The sequence below is a fragment of the Ananas comosus genome, linkage group 10 (assembly GCF_001540865.1).
Source record: "Ananas comosus cultivar F153 linkage group 10, ASM154086v1, whole genome shotgun sequence".
Classification (NCBI taxonomy): domain Eukaryota; kingdom Viridiplantae; phylum Streptophyta; class Magnoliopsida; order Poales; family Bromeliaceae; genus Ananas; species Ananas comosus.
In genome coordinates this window covers 4,995,569-5,012,888 of record NC_033630.1, presented here as the reverse complement: position 1 = coordinate 5,012,888, position 17,320 = coordinate 4,995,569, and the positions used below count along the sequence as shown (strand labels likewise).

Below are 17,320 nucleotides of genomic sequence, written 5' to 3'. Positions count from 1 at the left end.
TGGATTATTCTTAAGAAACGGCCTCTTACTGCAGACAACCTATTAAAGAGAGGTTGGACTGGCAACACAGCCTGCGTGTTGTACGGGGTTGAAGAGGAAACTGTCGACCACTTATTCACACAGTGCGTCTTCTCGAGATTTCTATTGGTGACGACCTTGGAGTATACCCAGTCTAGAGATTGGGGGGATGACGTGAGCTCGGTCCGGGATAAGTGGATGACGAGGATTGGAATGCAGTCGTCGAGTACTATGTATCCGGATTGGTAGCCTGTTGGTGGGTAATGTGGGAGGTCAGGAACGGCGTGATCTTTAGAAAGACCCAACCGGACCCCTTCTTTACAGCTTACAAGATTAAGCATCTGACGAATCTTTGGGAGCAATTTCTACCAGGTTGTTGTTGTTGTTGTTGTTGTTGTTGTTTTTTTTTTTTTTTTTTTTTTTTTTTTTTTTTTTTTTTTTTTCACCCCCTCCGAGGCCTATGTTGCTTCACTCCTGTAACTTAGTTCATCTTTCAATGAATGAAATGGGTAGCGTGCTACTTATGTCTCAAAAAAAAAAAAAAATCAATTTGGCCCCCCAAAAGTAAATGTTGTAATATTTTAATTTTTACTATAAAAGACTTATTATATAATTTTTAAAAGTTGAGAGGGGGTATGGCTACTGTGAGCCTCACAATGGCTCCGTTACCCATGAAGTGGGATAAATGGCTTCCAACTCTGTTCTTAGGGTGCGTTTGGTTCGCATTATGAAAGATTACTAGGAATAAAAGATATCCGAGAATCTTATTTCTATTTATTCTATTACTAAGAATGCGGAATTTCTGTGTTTGGTTCACACGGTAATATTAATTAGCCATGTTTTTAATATCACAAAAAATATACAATTAATTAATTAATTAATTTATTTAATTTTAAATAATGTTACCAAAAGTTTCAACATCTTTTTAGAAAAAAGAGAGAGTATAAGTTAGAGAGAGAGAGCATAATTAAAAAAATAGAAAGAAAAATATAGTCGAAATTAGAGGGAGTGAGAGAGTTGAAATTTTAGAAAGAGAGAGAGAGAGAGAGAAAGCTTAGTTTAGAGAGAGAAAAAAAAGTTGAATTTTAGAGAGAAAAATAAGTTTAGAGAGAGATATAAGGTTAGAGTGTAAAGAAAAATAATATCAATTAGCCGGCGGGTAGGAAGAAAGAAAGAGATTAGACATATTATGATTACCCCAATTCATTAATATGAGGATACCCAGCCCCCTCCCAGCCCACTCAAGGGAATGAGATTAGTACTTTGGGGTGAATCTTATTCTCAAGTGAATCTAATATTATCAACTAGATTACTTAGTGCGTTTAGCCAAACACCGTCATATTTTTTTATTCCCATTGAATTACTAGGAATCTTAAAAGATAGCGCGAACCAAACGCACCCTTATAGTAAAGTCTGTACGAAGCTCCTTGCTAAATTTTTTACCAATGGAGAGGATTCCTAGATAACTACAAGAACTTTTCATGGAAGTTTTATTTTGGCATTCGAGCTTAACTTTCTTATTACAGACTAGATATTTTTAAAAGTGTTTCATTTTAGTTCTCAATATAAATTTAATCATTAGCTACATTCAGATGTGTATTATGCATTTAACAATCCTATATTCCTCGTTATATTTCTTAACCTCCCATCCATTAAGTTATAATTTTTTTTCAATTTACTAGTCAAACTATTTAGTTGAAACTATATATGAGAGGATTGAGGACTAATCTATAAATCTATCTATCTATAAAATATCTATAATCTATAAATCTAGAAAGTATATGAATTGGTGGTTAGGTCACATTACCAAAATCAATTTGTCGTAAAGCCACATTACCCATTAAGTCATTAACCTATGAGAGAGTGTTACATGCATACTAAAAAAATTTTATGTGCCCATTGCATCATAAACCTATTCTAAAATATGCATCGAATATAAAATTTCAAGAGTATAATAAATTATTTAAATATTTCATATTACATATATATTATATTTTATTTTACAGTACTGATCACCAAATACTCTATCAATTAAATAATATTCTGTAAGGTGTATGAAAAAATTAGTATGCACTAGGTGCAAGCAAAGATTTCGCTTTTATTTTGAAAATGATAAAACTAAATTACCCATTAAGTCATTAACTAATGGAGAATTGGCCACATGCCTACTAAAAATTTGGATATGCCTATTGCATGGTAAACTTACTCTAAAATATATATATAAAAAATAAAACAATGATGGAATAATAAATTATTTAAATATTTTTTATTATATCATATTTTATTTTACAGTATTAATCATTAAATACTCCATCAATCATATAATATTTGGTAAGGTGTATGAAAAATTAGTATGCACCAGGTGCAAGCAAAGATTTCTCCTCTATTTGGAAATGATAAAACTTTATTGCCCATTATGTCATTAACCAATGGGGGATTGACACATGCCTACTAAAAATTTGGATGTGCCCATTGTATGGTAAACCTACTCTAAAATGTATATAAAAAATAAAACAACGATGGAATAATAAATTATTTAAATATTTTTACTATATTATATTTTATTTTACAGTATTAATCATCAAACACTCCATCAATCATATAATATTCGGTAAGGTGTGTGAAAAATTAGTATGCAGAAGGTGCAAGCAAATTATGCTCCAGGTGCAAGCAAAGATTTCTCCTCTATTTGGAAATGATAAAACTCTATTGTCCATTATGTCATTAACCAATGGGGGATTGACACATGCCTACTAAAAATTTGGATGTGCCCATTGTACAGTAAACCTACTCTAAAATATATATAAAAAATAAAACAACGATCGAATAATAAATTATTTAAATATTTTTACTATATTATATTTTATTTTACAGTATTAATTATCAAACACTCCATCAATCATATAATATTCGGTAAGGTGTGTGAAAAATTAGTATGCAGAAGGTGCAAGCAAAGATTTCTCCTCTTTTTTATTTTTAGAATTATATGTGCACTGTACTAAGCATTCATTGCACCAAGTGTATTTATGTACATACACGGCGTAAGCAATATTCTTTAATAGAGATTTTAAAATTAAATCATTAAATATAATTTAAATTATTAGATTTTATAAATCAGTTATATTTAATTAATTTTTGATATTGGAACATTAGTCAGTTGCTGTGTGTAAAATAACTCCTCCAATCAATTTTAACAAGATAAAGACACCACCACCTAATCTTTAATTTGAAATAATTCCTCCAACTTTAAATTTTTAGTTTTTTTTTATATATAGAATAGCTATCAAAACTATAAATTTGATTAATTTTTTAAAAAATTTATAAGAACAGTTTAACTCTATAAATATTAAAAGTAGATAAAATAGTAATAAAAAATTATTTTTTATAATGTACATAAGATTATTTTGTAGATATTTTTCTTTTCTTTTGTATTTCTTTTGATATAATTTTTATTCTTAAAACTTTAATAACTATATATTTTAGTTTTATATATCTTACTGACTGAAATATTATTTACAAGCCGTAAAGTGCGGGTGCTACACTAGTACTAATAGATTTATTGTTTACAAACATGCAGGTGAAGTACAAACAATAACTTTTATTTACTTCAAGGTAATGACTAAACTAACATACACGTGAATGTTTAACAACTAACATGAAACACTACTAAAAACTTAGGACCTTAACCGACCGTCCTAGCGCAAGTGGCAAAGGGCTTGGTGATTGGTACCCAATGTCCTAAGTTTAAATCCTAATTGATTCATATTTTCAGCTAACTTTTTTTTTTTTTTTTGAGAGATAGGTAGCACGCTATCCACTTCGTTTATTTTATTTAGAAATAAACTTAGCTGTGAATCAACTAGGATTCTAACTTGGGTCTTGGGTACCAACTACCAAGCCCTTTACCACTTGCTCTAGGAATAGTCGGTTATTTTCAGCTAACTTTATTTCTAAAAAAAAAATAGACGAAGCGGGTAGTATGCTATCTATCTCTCTCTCAAAAAAAAAAAACAAAAAAAAACTTTGGACCTTAAATATCATTTTTTAAAGTTTAAGAATGAAACTGAAACGGACTAATATGGTACATGTTACCCAATAGTTATTATTCAACTAATAAGAGAAAGTCCATAATTTATTAATGGATTTTTCAAGAACTTGGAGAATATTGTGCTTTTTTGTTTTCCCATCAAGTTGCTTGTAGGCCCTTTACTGTTATATAGAGAAGTTGGGAGTTTAATTTTGAATTTCTTTAATGGGGTTCGAACTTCCGATCCAGGCCCCCCAACCCTCCAAGTAATAACAAACTAGTCTAGATTATTATTGTTAGAAAATTTTGTGACTATACTTGCAAGGCTTCAATTGGAGACAATTAGAAAGTGCATTTATACTCTTTGCAACCACGATTAGCTTTATCATATAAGCTTTATCACACTTAAGAGTACTTGATATTCAACTTATGGTGTCTCAACATTCTGGAAGAATGATCTAAGTCGCAATTTCTACCTCAAATAGCCGTGAGGGTACTTATTACTCCGATCACTTAATGCTACAAATTCTTGTACGGAATGCGGATCCTTCGCGTCGACGGTCCTGAAGCAATGTCCTCCCAGAAGAGAGCGGAGATCGCACGTGTTATTTCACCTACCATCCCTATCAAAGAAACAAATGTAGTTAGTTTGTTCTCCTTTATTCATATAACTAAAAATTGTCCCTAAATTTTCAAAAATAAATTGCAAAAAAAAAAAAAGAAGAGAAATTCTATCTAGCTAGTATGTATCACTCAGATGCAGCAATCATCAAAGTCGGATATCACTAAAACTGTCTGAGATTCCAATTAAGTGATATCTGACGGTGATAATTAACTGGCATGTCTTAGCGAGGCCTATCTGATAGAATTTTTTTGGTTTTTTCGCCTCGAAACTTAATTACCATCCCCAATTGGTTGATTGTCCCATTCAATGATAGGCAATATAGGAAGCAAGCTGCTCACAAACATCATCTCAGCTGAATCCTTGGCCTCCTCCACTGTTACATCTCTAACTACAACACTTCTCAAAAGACCTCTCTCAACCAGCTTATTTGCCAACACTATCAATCTCTTAACTGTGCACCCAAAAAGAATTCTTTCAGGTGAAGGAAGTGTGAGCTCTTTCTCCTTGCTTATAAATGCAACATTTGCATTGGGGCCCTCAGCAATGCACCCTTTTTCATCAACCCAAATAGAGGCGAAGGCCCCTCTCTCTTCTGCTTCCATCTTGGAGTGGACATTAGGGAGATAGTTCACACTCTTCATTGTTGCGAATAAAGGAGATTTTATCGGTACTGTGGATGTTATGATACTCACACCTTCATTGTGTTGTGAGAAGGTTTGGCTGATTACTATTGCGTAGAATGTGGGTTGTGAACATCTTTTAGGTGATAAAGAGAAGTCTCCTGGGCCTGCACTTAGCCAGTATCTGAGTGATCCTGTTCTACACTTGGATGCAGCTGCAAGCTGGATAAGTATGTTTCGGAGAGTTCTGCTGGTGAAAGGGGAAGAGATTTTTGCTTTCGACGCGGAAGCCAAGAATCGATCTAAATGGGCATCTAAATCGTACAAGTACCTGCAAAAAATTTTGTAGAAAATCAATATGATTAGGGCAAGGGAAACTCGTCGCCTTTGATATCGACATCCATAAATGATAAGTATTCATTGATCAAGCTTTTGATAGTCTCCTTGACAAGCTTGCACGATGATTTGGTTCGATGTCATCATTGTTTTCATGCATGTTCTAACAAGATCTGATTGTGACTGCTTCTCAATTAAATTCTTGATAGATTATGCCCCTAAAGCTGAAATTTGAGATTTGAGTACTTAAAGCTGGTAAACTTAGCAGTAATTCGAGTGACAGTACATCAAAGCATTGAAAGTGGTGTAACCTGAGGAAAAAGAGGAAGCATGCATGGTTTTAAGAAGATATACATGTTGACATCTACAAGGATGATAATTTGAAGGCATAGGGTTCTTTGAGTGTATGTTCCTGCAAAAATCTCCGAATTTTGTTGTACACATAGGATGCTTCTCTCTTATGTCATGTTCACTACATTACAACTAAAAGCATGTTCCACACAGGCAAGTACAAGTGAGAAAAGCATTGAAACTTAAGAAATCCCAGTAAGGCATACTTCACTTGGTTCCAAGTTCTTTTTTTTTTTTTCTCAAGAAAATAGAAAATGCAGACAACACGTTCTCATGTGACAAAGTGCTCTTATTTCCATTATCAATTTCCAACCTGCAAACCCCCACTAATTATACAGCAATCTAGTATCTCACAATAGAATTAAGTTCATGAAATTTGTCGGCAAATAATCATTCATATCTACTAACCCATTAAAGAGCATTGCTGTGTCAAAAACACCATGCCCTCTATGAACCATGTGATCATCCAGTGGGATCACCATTAAAGCCGGATCGAGGGTAATTCCACCGAAAACACTCGAATACATTGCTTGATATTGGCGATTGGCTTCCCGACTAAAATTTGCTTGCAATTTATCAATCACCTAGAGAACACACCACAACATGAATGAACTAAAACAAGAGTATATATGATCGATCAGTACGAAAATTACAATTTGTAGTCCCATTATATATGTCATCATTTAATAGCAACCTTGTCGCTTATGTTACTCTTCAACAATTTATCTAGCGGTATTCTTTGAATAAAATTGCAGAATCATCCGATGTGATTTTTGAGCGAGAATCAACATATGATCCACTTACTCTACGTGATAGAGAAAGCAAGAATATTGTTCAAGAGCTCATCGATCGGTAGTGTAATAGTAACATGTAAAACCATCAACTCGAAAAGTTCTACTCGAAAAGTTCTACTTCCTAGTAGATCGCAATTGATTGATTTGAGAAATATGCTTTGATGTAAGGTGATGCAAAAACACTGAAAAGAGTTCTGAGAGTGTTTCGTTGGGAATTCACCTCGGACGATGAGTAGACCGGAATGCTGATATCGACAGACTCCCTATCATCTCCCAGTGCTGCAGAAATAAATGCAAAACACATTCATTTCTTGGTTGAATAAACTATGCCGCATTTTCAGAAACATGATTAGCATAATTAGCTCAAGATTGAGAAAAAAAAAAACTGAAAAAAATTAGCTAGAGCAAAACTTTCCTGTTCTTTTGTCAGAAGGCAGGCTGATGAAACCTTTATCTGTTGGAGATGAAACTGATGAACAAGGCGAAGAGAATAATGAAACTCGGAACCGAGGAGGCGGCGGTCGGGATGAGGAGGGGAATGAAGGGCACAGAATGGGTTTACTGAGTAGTGCGAAAACCATTGGAATGTTAGAGTCAGATGATAGGAGACACTGTTTCTGTGTAGTGTAGTAATAAAATGAGATGGTGAGAGTAGAGAGATCAAAAGTACTTGGAACTTAGCATGTTTCTCGTGTTCCTCAGCAAGCACTGAATTGCATGTAGAACCATGCAATCACGGAACACTATGAAATTTCACTCTCTGGGTAGATAATGCAATAATTGTAGCCTCTTTAATTTTTTTTTTGGCTCGAAGTTTCACTTTGGTCCCCGAGCTTTAAATTTAACATCTGAACACCCCTTTAATAGAGAAAAAAATTTTTGAGTGTCCTCCACCTTTTATTGGATTTTATTGGGTTTTATGATTTAAAACTTATTAAAACCTCTTGAGAGTCCAATAATTGTTAATGAGCTCCTTAGGAGCCCAACTAAAATTTTCATGTGAGATGTTTAGTCTTATATTGGAAACCAAAAGAGTGTTTGTTGTTTTTATATATTGCTTTATTCTATAGCTAGTTGCTTAGAAGAAAATGAGAGTTATACTCTCGTTTAAATACACGCAAACACGGCACGAGCCGAGCCAGGCTGGGCGGGCAGCGCACGTGGTTCATACATCCGGTTTATTTTATTTTATTTTTATTTTTCAGTTTTATCTTTTTTCTAAGTCTAATCCTAATATTTATCCGTATAATTTTAGGCTTATTTTGTTCTACACAGATTTGACGCGTTGAAACAAGATTCTCGCCTAGATTATAAATATGGAGCGAGGTTGCACGAGTTAATTAATAATAACCCGAACATACCTAAAGCCTCTCGTCTTTTTCTGCTTTCTGGATTTTCGCCGAATTTTCTTTTGCTGGATCTGAAGCTGGTTGGGTTCATCTTGCGCCACCTTGGAAGCGTGCCGACGGGATGGAACGTGGTCATTATACCGCTAGGAGTAATTGCTGGGAAGCCTCGCACGTAGAGGAGCAATTTCGCTTCTAGGATAGTGTTCTGCACGCCTCGATTCACAGGCCTTATCTAAACCTTTTCTTTACCATATTTGTTATTTAATTTTGTTTCAGAATTTTCCTAAACCTGTAATTAAATTTGAATTGATTTTAAAAAAAATATTATAATAAAAGATCAGAAAGATTTTCCAACACCTTGTGCTTCTGTGCATCAGCAAATAACAAACCCCATTTGCCGTTCATTCATCTTACACTTTTAATTCAACCGTTCACTCTCTAAAGAAAATAAAAGGTTACAAATTATTTAAACACTATGGCTTAATTACCACATTAGAAGAGAGTGTACTCAGCCACAGTTATGTCATAAATATTCTGAATGGAATAACAACTTCGAATCATAAATCTCTAAATTGCACGTAAGTGCAAAATCAAAAAGATTTTCAAAAAGACATTGTTTCAATATAAAATTGTGATATTGCCCAGAATTAGACCATATGTTATCTCACATATAGAACATCAAGAATTAGTTTAGAATATGTCCTGTATAATATGTCATATATAACTAGCTGTTCCCAAATAAACAAAAAAACCCTTCTCCCCATTTTAGAGTAGTTGGGATTGGTATACCTTCTTCCTTGGGAGTTAAAATCCTGAGAACAAATCTCGCTCTATGTAGAAAAGAGTGTGCGCATGTAACCTATAAGCATCAAAAAGGAAAAAATAAAAAAGTAAAAAAAGGTAAACTGAAATTCAAGACGAAGATTAAAGCCTCTATCAATAAAAAAGGCCTGATTCTGCAGATTGAAGCTGTGAAACAACCGTTGTACTCTAAAAGCTTAAACTGTTAGATAACGGTGTTTAAACATTTTTATATTTAACACTCCCCCTCACATCTGGGCTCGAGACATTTTAATCGGCTCATGACGTGGGCTTGAATTAAATGGGAGGAAATTAATATGTTAGGAGCCTGGCGTGACTCGAACTCAGGACCTCCTGCTCTAATATCATATGAAACAACCGTTATACTCTAAAAGTTTAAGCTGTTAGATAATGGTGTTTAAACATTTTTATATTTAACAGAAGCTTTAGAAGTGTTAATCCACGAGAGTGACGGAAAGTTTAATAAAACAAGAATGATTAATTTCAGCTAGAATAGATGTCACGCCCCGAGCCCGATTCTTTTCGCCGGTTCGAGCGTGTCGAACAGACGCCGAACGAATAGAGCCTACCCTGTCCGCCCAAGGCTCAACAACAAGTATCAATAGGGTAAAATTTTGCACATATAGAAGCAAACACAATGACTTGCACGAGGGCAAGCAATAGCCAATAGTGAAAGTAATAAACTACACTTAGAAAATTATCTACATTTTTGCATCATTTCTTCTCTTTACATCACATGATCTCAAAATATAAGTTTTGCATTGAAATATAAAGTATCCTATACATCATTCATTTTAACATATTTATAATACTAAAATCATCGAAATACAAAAGATGATAACTAAAGGGTATGCAACTAAACCAAAATGTGAAACCAACTCGGGTGGTCTCTATCTAGGGCACGATGCCCTTACCGCGATCGTCCGCCAGCTCGCTCGATCCCGGCTCTGTGGAAATAGTAGGGTGAGAACTACAACAAAGTTCCCAGTGGGTTCGGCAACCGACCACGCCGACTTTCCCACTAGGTCTAAATCATGCATAATAGAAGAAAAGAGATATAAATAGTAACCGAACTATACAAATGCAGCTAATATGCCTGAACAATAAATAATGCAATGCTCAATAATATGCTCATGATGAATGCAAGGTCACAATCTCGTTGCTCAATCTCTTGGCTAACCCATAGGTTTTGCCCTCAACAACTCACCAACTCAAATTCCAGTATTAGGGATGCTACTACACCCGACGGGACAGTCCTCTGGGGAGGCTACTACACCCAGTGATGATAACTCCGGAGCACATCGCCCGAGGGGGAGCTACCACACTCGAGGAAGGACTTACAGATGGGTATGATCCAATCCTTAACTATAAGGATGTCAAGTTCAATCCATTCCTTAAGTATAAGGAAACAATGCACATATGAACCTTAACTCTAAGTTTGTTATGTCATAATGTCGCTATCACACTTTTACTTGCATTCTTTACTTTCACTAGTGTCATATACACTACTATGTTCTTGTACACATGCCACACCTATTTTCTAAGTGTTCCAACTCTAGCATTCTCGACTCATTATTGTCACTTTCTATTTCTATGTCAAGATGTCACATTTGTTTACTAAGTTCACTAAGTTTTTGTCATTTGTCATGCATAAATAGGGTTTATAAAATTCTCACAATCTTGCTAGTAATCCACATGCATTTGTACTCACAACATGCAATGATATGCTCACATATAATCCTACTATGCAATTTCATGCTCAATACACATATGCTCAAATATGACACTTTAGATATAAAAGAAATTTCGAGGTCCTCGGATTGCACCACCCACCTTAAATAGTTGAGAGGATGCTACGATTCAAATCTTGGAATTTTTGAAACCCTACTTTATCGCCTGCGGCAAAATGAAACCAAATTAGGCTTTTACTCAATAACTTTATCTAAACCTTTTTCGTAATGTCAAACGGAGTTGTCCCACGCGTCGGGAGTACCCCCAATTATGTTTTCGCAATGTCAATTTGCCTCGAAAACGGTCGAAGGCAAAAGCCCCAAATTGGGTGCCCTAATAATGTCATATTTGGTTTTCTCCTAGATTGATCTCATCCCTAAGCAATTGCTAGCTTAGAATCATCTAAGAAGCTCTCTAATACCATTACTAAGTCATTTGGACCAACCCTAGTGTCGGATCGTTGGTGCTAACCATTAATCCCAAAAGCTCGAGCTATTAGAAATACGCAACCAATTCACTTAAAGCGTACAGAAACAGCGCCCATGGGTCTCGATTGTGACTCGACCCACCTGGCCTCATGCCACTTCGAACATGACTCGGCCCAACCCAGCCTCACGCCATTTCGAACATGACTTGGCCCACATGGCCTCCCGCCACAGGGCAGGATACTGGCCCATTTAAGCCAACACCTAGGGCATCTAACACAACCCCTAGGTGATCACCATGAAAGCACCTTGAGCTTCCATGGGTTTTCATGGAGTTCTTGGCTTGTTCGACGTTTCTAAACTTGCTACAAGTCCAAAACACTAAATCTTAGGGTGAAAATTCAAACTCTAGAAGAGTTCTTGCAATAGACTCACCTTAGCCCTAAGCTCCTCCAACTTCACCTTGTAGGAGAGCTTCTTGATCTTCTAATCCTCCAAGATCACCTTTTCCAAGCATTCTCCTTAGCTCCTCCCTTGCCTTTAGAGAGGATTTCTAGAGAGAGAAAGAGAAAAATGAGAGAGGAGGGAGTGGTTGCTTCTTAGAACAGGTGGGAGGGGTGTTGGGGTATATTACATGTTGTAACAATAGCCAAAAAGCCCTCCAAACACTTGTATTTGCAGCAGTTTTTATTGTGCTGCCAGACCCAAAGTGTACCGGTACACTGTAGCTGTCGCCGGTAACACGATTACGCAGAGGCAAACCCGAGAGCAATTCTCGCAGGTCTTTCCAAAGTGTACCGGTACACTGTAGCTGTCACCGGTAACACAGGCAAAATTTCTGAAACCCGAGAGTTTCTCCTTCTCGGCCTGCAATGCTGTACCGGTGACAACTCGATGGTTGTACCGGTACACTTTGCTCCAGAATGCAATTTTGCGCTGTTTTCGATTCTGTTTCACGTCGTTCGATACTAAAACCTTTCTAACACCTCTTAAACTCATTTTTAGCCCTTCCAACCTCGTTGGAATGCTAATTGGAGCTTGTTCATCTATTTCTTTCGCATTATTCACTTTTAAATCGCGCCAAGCAATGCTAAAACTTGCTTAACACTCTTGGGACTCGACTTTGACCCTTCCAACATTGTTAGAATGTCAACTGGAGTTTGTCCATCCATTTTTCTCGGCACTTTAATCCATTTTGGCTAAAGTTCGATAATCACTATCGGGGTTTCGATACGTTATAATAGATTTACAGTCTCTTGAGAAAGAACAAACACCATTCATATGCTAAAATGCCACAGTTTTGTTTATTTTATGTAACTGCTTCAACCCACTGGTAACAACAACATACCGCAATGGTTTTGTTCACTGTACACAACTGCTTCAAACTACATGAAACAACAAATAACCTTAGAGAGTTTGAGACTCAACGCCGGAGTTGTAGATCTCATCCTTATTATAGTTCAGCCAGCTGCTCATCTTTAATTGCGCACCTCTGGTAGACGGTTTTTATTTATTTTACACAACTACATCAAAGTACAAGTTTACTGCAATAGATCCTGAGAGGATTTGCGATTCAACACGGAGTTGTAGATCGCAAGCATCCATATGTAGGTTGTTCGGCGATATTATTAGTCACTCAGTTGCTCTTCTTTGCATGCCTCTGGCAGAAGGATTTAAGCCTGTCAAGACCATCTTCGAGAGAAGATGGATTGATGGCGAAAGTGACGCGAAGCCAATTCTTCATCCCCAGTGCACTCCCTGCACACAAGTTTCATCCATCATCTTATATTCACGAACTATGGCATGTGCATACCCAAATTAATTTGCAGGAAATAAGATATGGCGGCTGTGGCGTCATAACCTAATAGAATTGATGCTTTTCTGCAAGAAATTATGTTGGATGGTACATGATGGATCAATCAATTTTTAGCATACATCTTGAATAGGACGCTTTCTCACTAAGATAATTCCTCTATAAATACTAATTTCTTTTCTATTTTCTGATACAGACACCAATTTATATACTTATGAATTTGGAACCCTATAGAGGCCTCCCTGGGTTTGGGGGGCTATAGGTCCTCTTTTTTTTTTTCTCTCTCCCTCACTCTCTCACATACTCTCACACAATATTTATTTATTTATTTATTTATAATTTATAAATACATTAATTTGAAATTTAAAAAAGACTTGTCCTTATTTTGGGGTGTTGTGGGACCCACATTAATTTTTTAAAGGATTAATTGCACATTGGGCTCCAATCTTTTCACGCTTTTTTATTTTGGTCCTTAATCTCTAAACTTTGCATATTTTTCATTTTAGTTTCCAAACAATTTTTTAAAAATTAATTTATATAATAATATAATATTTGATAGTTAAATCTTTTTATATATTTTGATTTCGAAGGCCTTTTGCTTAGTCTTATTTTTTTTGCTTCTGATTATTACCTACTGATTAATTTCTTCACTAATTTAATTAATTAAAATTTAGGAATCAAATACTTTATTAGTTGTATGTATAATGATAAAAATTAATGAGGGCACAATGAAAACGTTGCTGCTAAGAATACCAAAGATAGTACTTTCACTCCACTTAATATTTTTAATTTTTTTTTGTAAATTCTACCTTGATGATAATAGAAAAATATTATTTATCTTTCTTAATACTGTAATGAGCTTCTGTTTTATTTTAAACTGATTTTTTCATTTTACTTATTAGGTTTAAATATTTTTAGAAAGAAATATTCTTTAATTTCATTTTTAATTTATTCTTTAATTTTTAATTATTCAATACTGAGATAAATAATATTTAAAAATATTAATACATAGTAGAAAAAAATAATATTAATAATTATAATAATTTCCCGCAGCATCGCGCGGGGTCCCTTAACTAGTATTAGACTAATGCATATATATATATATAGAGAGAGAGAGAGAGAGAGAGAGAGAGAGAGAGAGAGAGAGAGAGAGAGAGAGAGNAGTGAGAGAGACTACTATAGTCGAATACGGAGGCCTTCATACTCATAAGTTATTTTCGATAATAAAGCTTTTGAATTGACAATCCATACCATTAAATATAATCTAGAGCATTGAAACTTTAAGAAAACAAATCTTGTAATTTTTTAAAATTATAACGAAGTCCATCCAGCAGGCATGAAATGAATGGTCAAAATCAAACCAACTCCTAAAATTAGAGGATTGGATTTTTTTAATTTAAAATGAGAGTTATTAATCTTTATCTAGATCGTGAATAGAATTTTCTATTAAAAATTCAAACAATTCCAATTCTTTGACACTGTTAAACTAATAAGCATCCCACACCACTGTTAAAAATTGTCAATTTTGAGATATTTTGATCGCAAGGTAAATACTGCCGAAAAAAAATAAAATTTGGTTTCTAGAAGTTTCAAATGCTTTAAATCATATTTAACTGTATGGATGATCAATTTGGAAGCCTCTATTATCGAAAACAACTTATGAGTACGAAGACGATCTTACTCAGAAGAGTATAGTAGCAGGACTCTTTTTCTTTCTCTCTATGTATATATATAAATAGTGCGAGAGGAATATTCATATCCTTAGAAAAGGATGGATGATGCTTTTGGAGTTACTAATATATGAGGGAACAAGTAAGATTTAGAAGAATTGACAGAATAATCTAGTATCACATGATTGTCGAAAGCCAAAAGCCAGGATTAGCCAAAAACCAGGATTGCTGCAGAACAAAGTTATGTCCACAAATGCGAAAGAGTTAAAACACAGAGTGTGGCTAGAATGCTTATGGAAGTACGAAGGGCTCCATGTTTCCACTTTGTTTTCGATGTTCGGACTTTCGAATCGACGATCGGCTCCATTAGAATTGATCTAGAGTATTTGAAGTATCTAGAAAATAAATTTTGCGATTTTTCGATATTATTGGCCTAGTGATCGAAGTCACTCAAAATCAACGGCTTAAAATAAAAATCTTACAAAATATGATGATATGACATTAAAATTTTAGATCAAAGTTATTGATCTTGTTTTATATGGTATAAAGAATTTTTTATCAAAATTTCATGTGATTTGGATATTTCTACACCGTTAAACTTGCAACCAGCTCACCACGGCTATTAAAATTATTGATTTTGAACCCCTTCAATCACTAGGCAAATGATATCGAAAAATCACAAAATTTATTTTCTGGGTACTTCAAATACCTAGATCAGCTCTAACGGAGCCGATCATCGATTCGAAAGTCCGAATATTGAAAACAACTTGGAAGCACAGAGGGCTCCGTGCTTCCATAAGCATACCAGCCCACTCAAACACATAAACCGTAAGAAACCCTATCCATGAAAAGCAAAATTGTTCCTGAAATATGCCTTAGTTTTGTCATATATAACATATTTTTTCAATTATAGTTAATAGGAAAAACTTCAAATACCACCCCTGTGGTTTCGCACTTTCTCACTTTAGTACCTTATGGTTTAAAGTGTATTAATTTAGTGTCATGTGGTTTCATTTTTCTCTTTTTATTATAAGTTCCACTAATTTTTTTTTCCTTAAATCAGTGACAAAGTTAAAACTAAATGGTACTAAAGTGAGTATTCGATAAACCAAGGTGGGTATCTGAAGTTGTTTGTATATAATTTAAAGAAATATTAACAAAGAATCTGACGAAAAGAGAGAAATAAAACCACAGGGCACAAAATTGATACTCTTTAAACCACAGGGTATTAAAGTGAGAAAGTGCGAAACCACAAGGGTGGTATTTGAAGTTTACCCTAGTTAACAGTTTGATCTATCCAAGAGTTGACACCATCCAAAATAGTGAATGATTCGACCCGCTAGCAATAATAACTCATCGCCATCCAAAATAGTGAATGATCCGACCCGCTAGCAATAATAATTCGTTGGGTCCAAACCACTGACCCAAAATGCTTAAATCTAATTATTATTATTAGGGTGGAGTTTTCTTATATACCCAATGACAACTCTATTAGCCTTTGCATTCCGACCATGACTTAGCCTGTCAATCACTAACTCTGGGTTAGTCTGTCATTCCGACCGTGACTCAGTCAAGACTCATCTCACACTTCCGGCTGGTGAACTATCTTTGGTACCAAATGTAACGACCCGGCCTGCTAACAATAATAATTTGTTGGGCCCAAACCACTCGGTCAAAATGTTTAAGCCTAGCTATTATTATTATTAGGATAGAGTTCTCTTATATGTTCAATGACAACGAAATATAACGACCCGACCAGCTAGCAATAATAATTCGTTGAGACCAAACCACTGTGTCAAAATGCTTAAATTCAGTTATTATTATTAGAATAAAGTTCTCTTATATACCCAATGACGGTTGCCAAAAATTTGATATTGTGACAATTCTAAGCATCTCCTCTTGTTTAGGCTCTGATGTCACACACAGAGCCCAAGATAACCAAGCGACTTGTCTCGCTAGCCTTAGTCCAAGATAACCTTTAGGCTCTAATTGTTTAGGCTCTGATGTCACACAAAGAGCCCAAGATAACCAGGCAACTTGTCTCGCTAGCCTTAGCCCAAGATAACTACTAGACACAAAGCTCAAGATAACCACCTCCTGTTTAGGCTCTGATGTCACACACAAAGCCCAAGATAACCAAGTGACTTGTCTAGCTAGCCTTAGCCCAAGATAACCACCTCCTGTTTAGGCTCTGATGTCAGACACAAAGTCCAAGAAAACCACCTCCCTTGTAGGCTCTGATGTCAAACACAAAGCCCAAAATAACTAGGCGACTTGTCTTGATTTGTCTTGCTAGACTTAGCCTAAGATAACCAAGCAACTTGTCTCGCTAGCCTTATTATTCAGACCCTAGCTTAATTTGTCATCATGTCATTCTGACCTTGGCTTAACCTGTCATTCGGATCTTGACTCAGCTGAGACTCAGCTCACACTTTCGGCTGGTTATTGGTTTGATACCAAATGTAACGACCCAGCCCACTAGCAATTATAAACTCATTGGGTCCAAACAATAAGCTCAGTTATTATTACTAGTGTTCATGATCTGTTATATATTCAATTAAAATACCATTTCCATCCGATGTGGGACTATTAGAATGTCACGCATGTCAAGTGCTCTATCACCGATAATTAATTTATTATCAAATCTTTGTTGGCTCTCAGTCTGCACGGAAACAAAATTAAAATTTGAATATAATTGTGATTTTGAAGCAAGGCTAATATCCGGAGTACACTGCTAAA

At 35.2% G+C, this 17,320-nt stretch overlaps 1 protein-coding gene across 1 annotated transcript; it reads right to left on the bottom strand.

Annotated features, from left to right (window-relative positions):
* LOC109716822 (D-amino-acid transaminase, chloroplastic-like) lies at positions 4,395–7,043 on the bottom strand. The gene is made up of 4 exons (XM_020242404.1): positions 6,992–7,043; positions 6,386–6,561; positions 4,948–5,621; positions 4,395–4,668 (listed from the first exon to the last, which is right to left on the bottom strand). Exons 2-4 carry the CDS (start codon positions 6,502–6,504, stop codon positions 4,565–4,567), a joined length of 897 nt encoding a protein of 298 aa, XP_020097993.1. The 5' UTR covers positions 6,505–6,561; positions 6,992–7,043; the 3' UTR covers positions 4,395–4,564.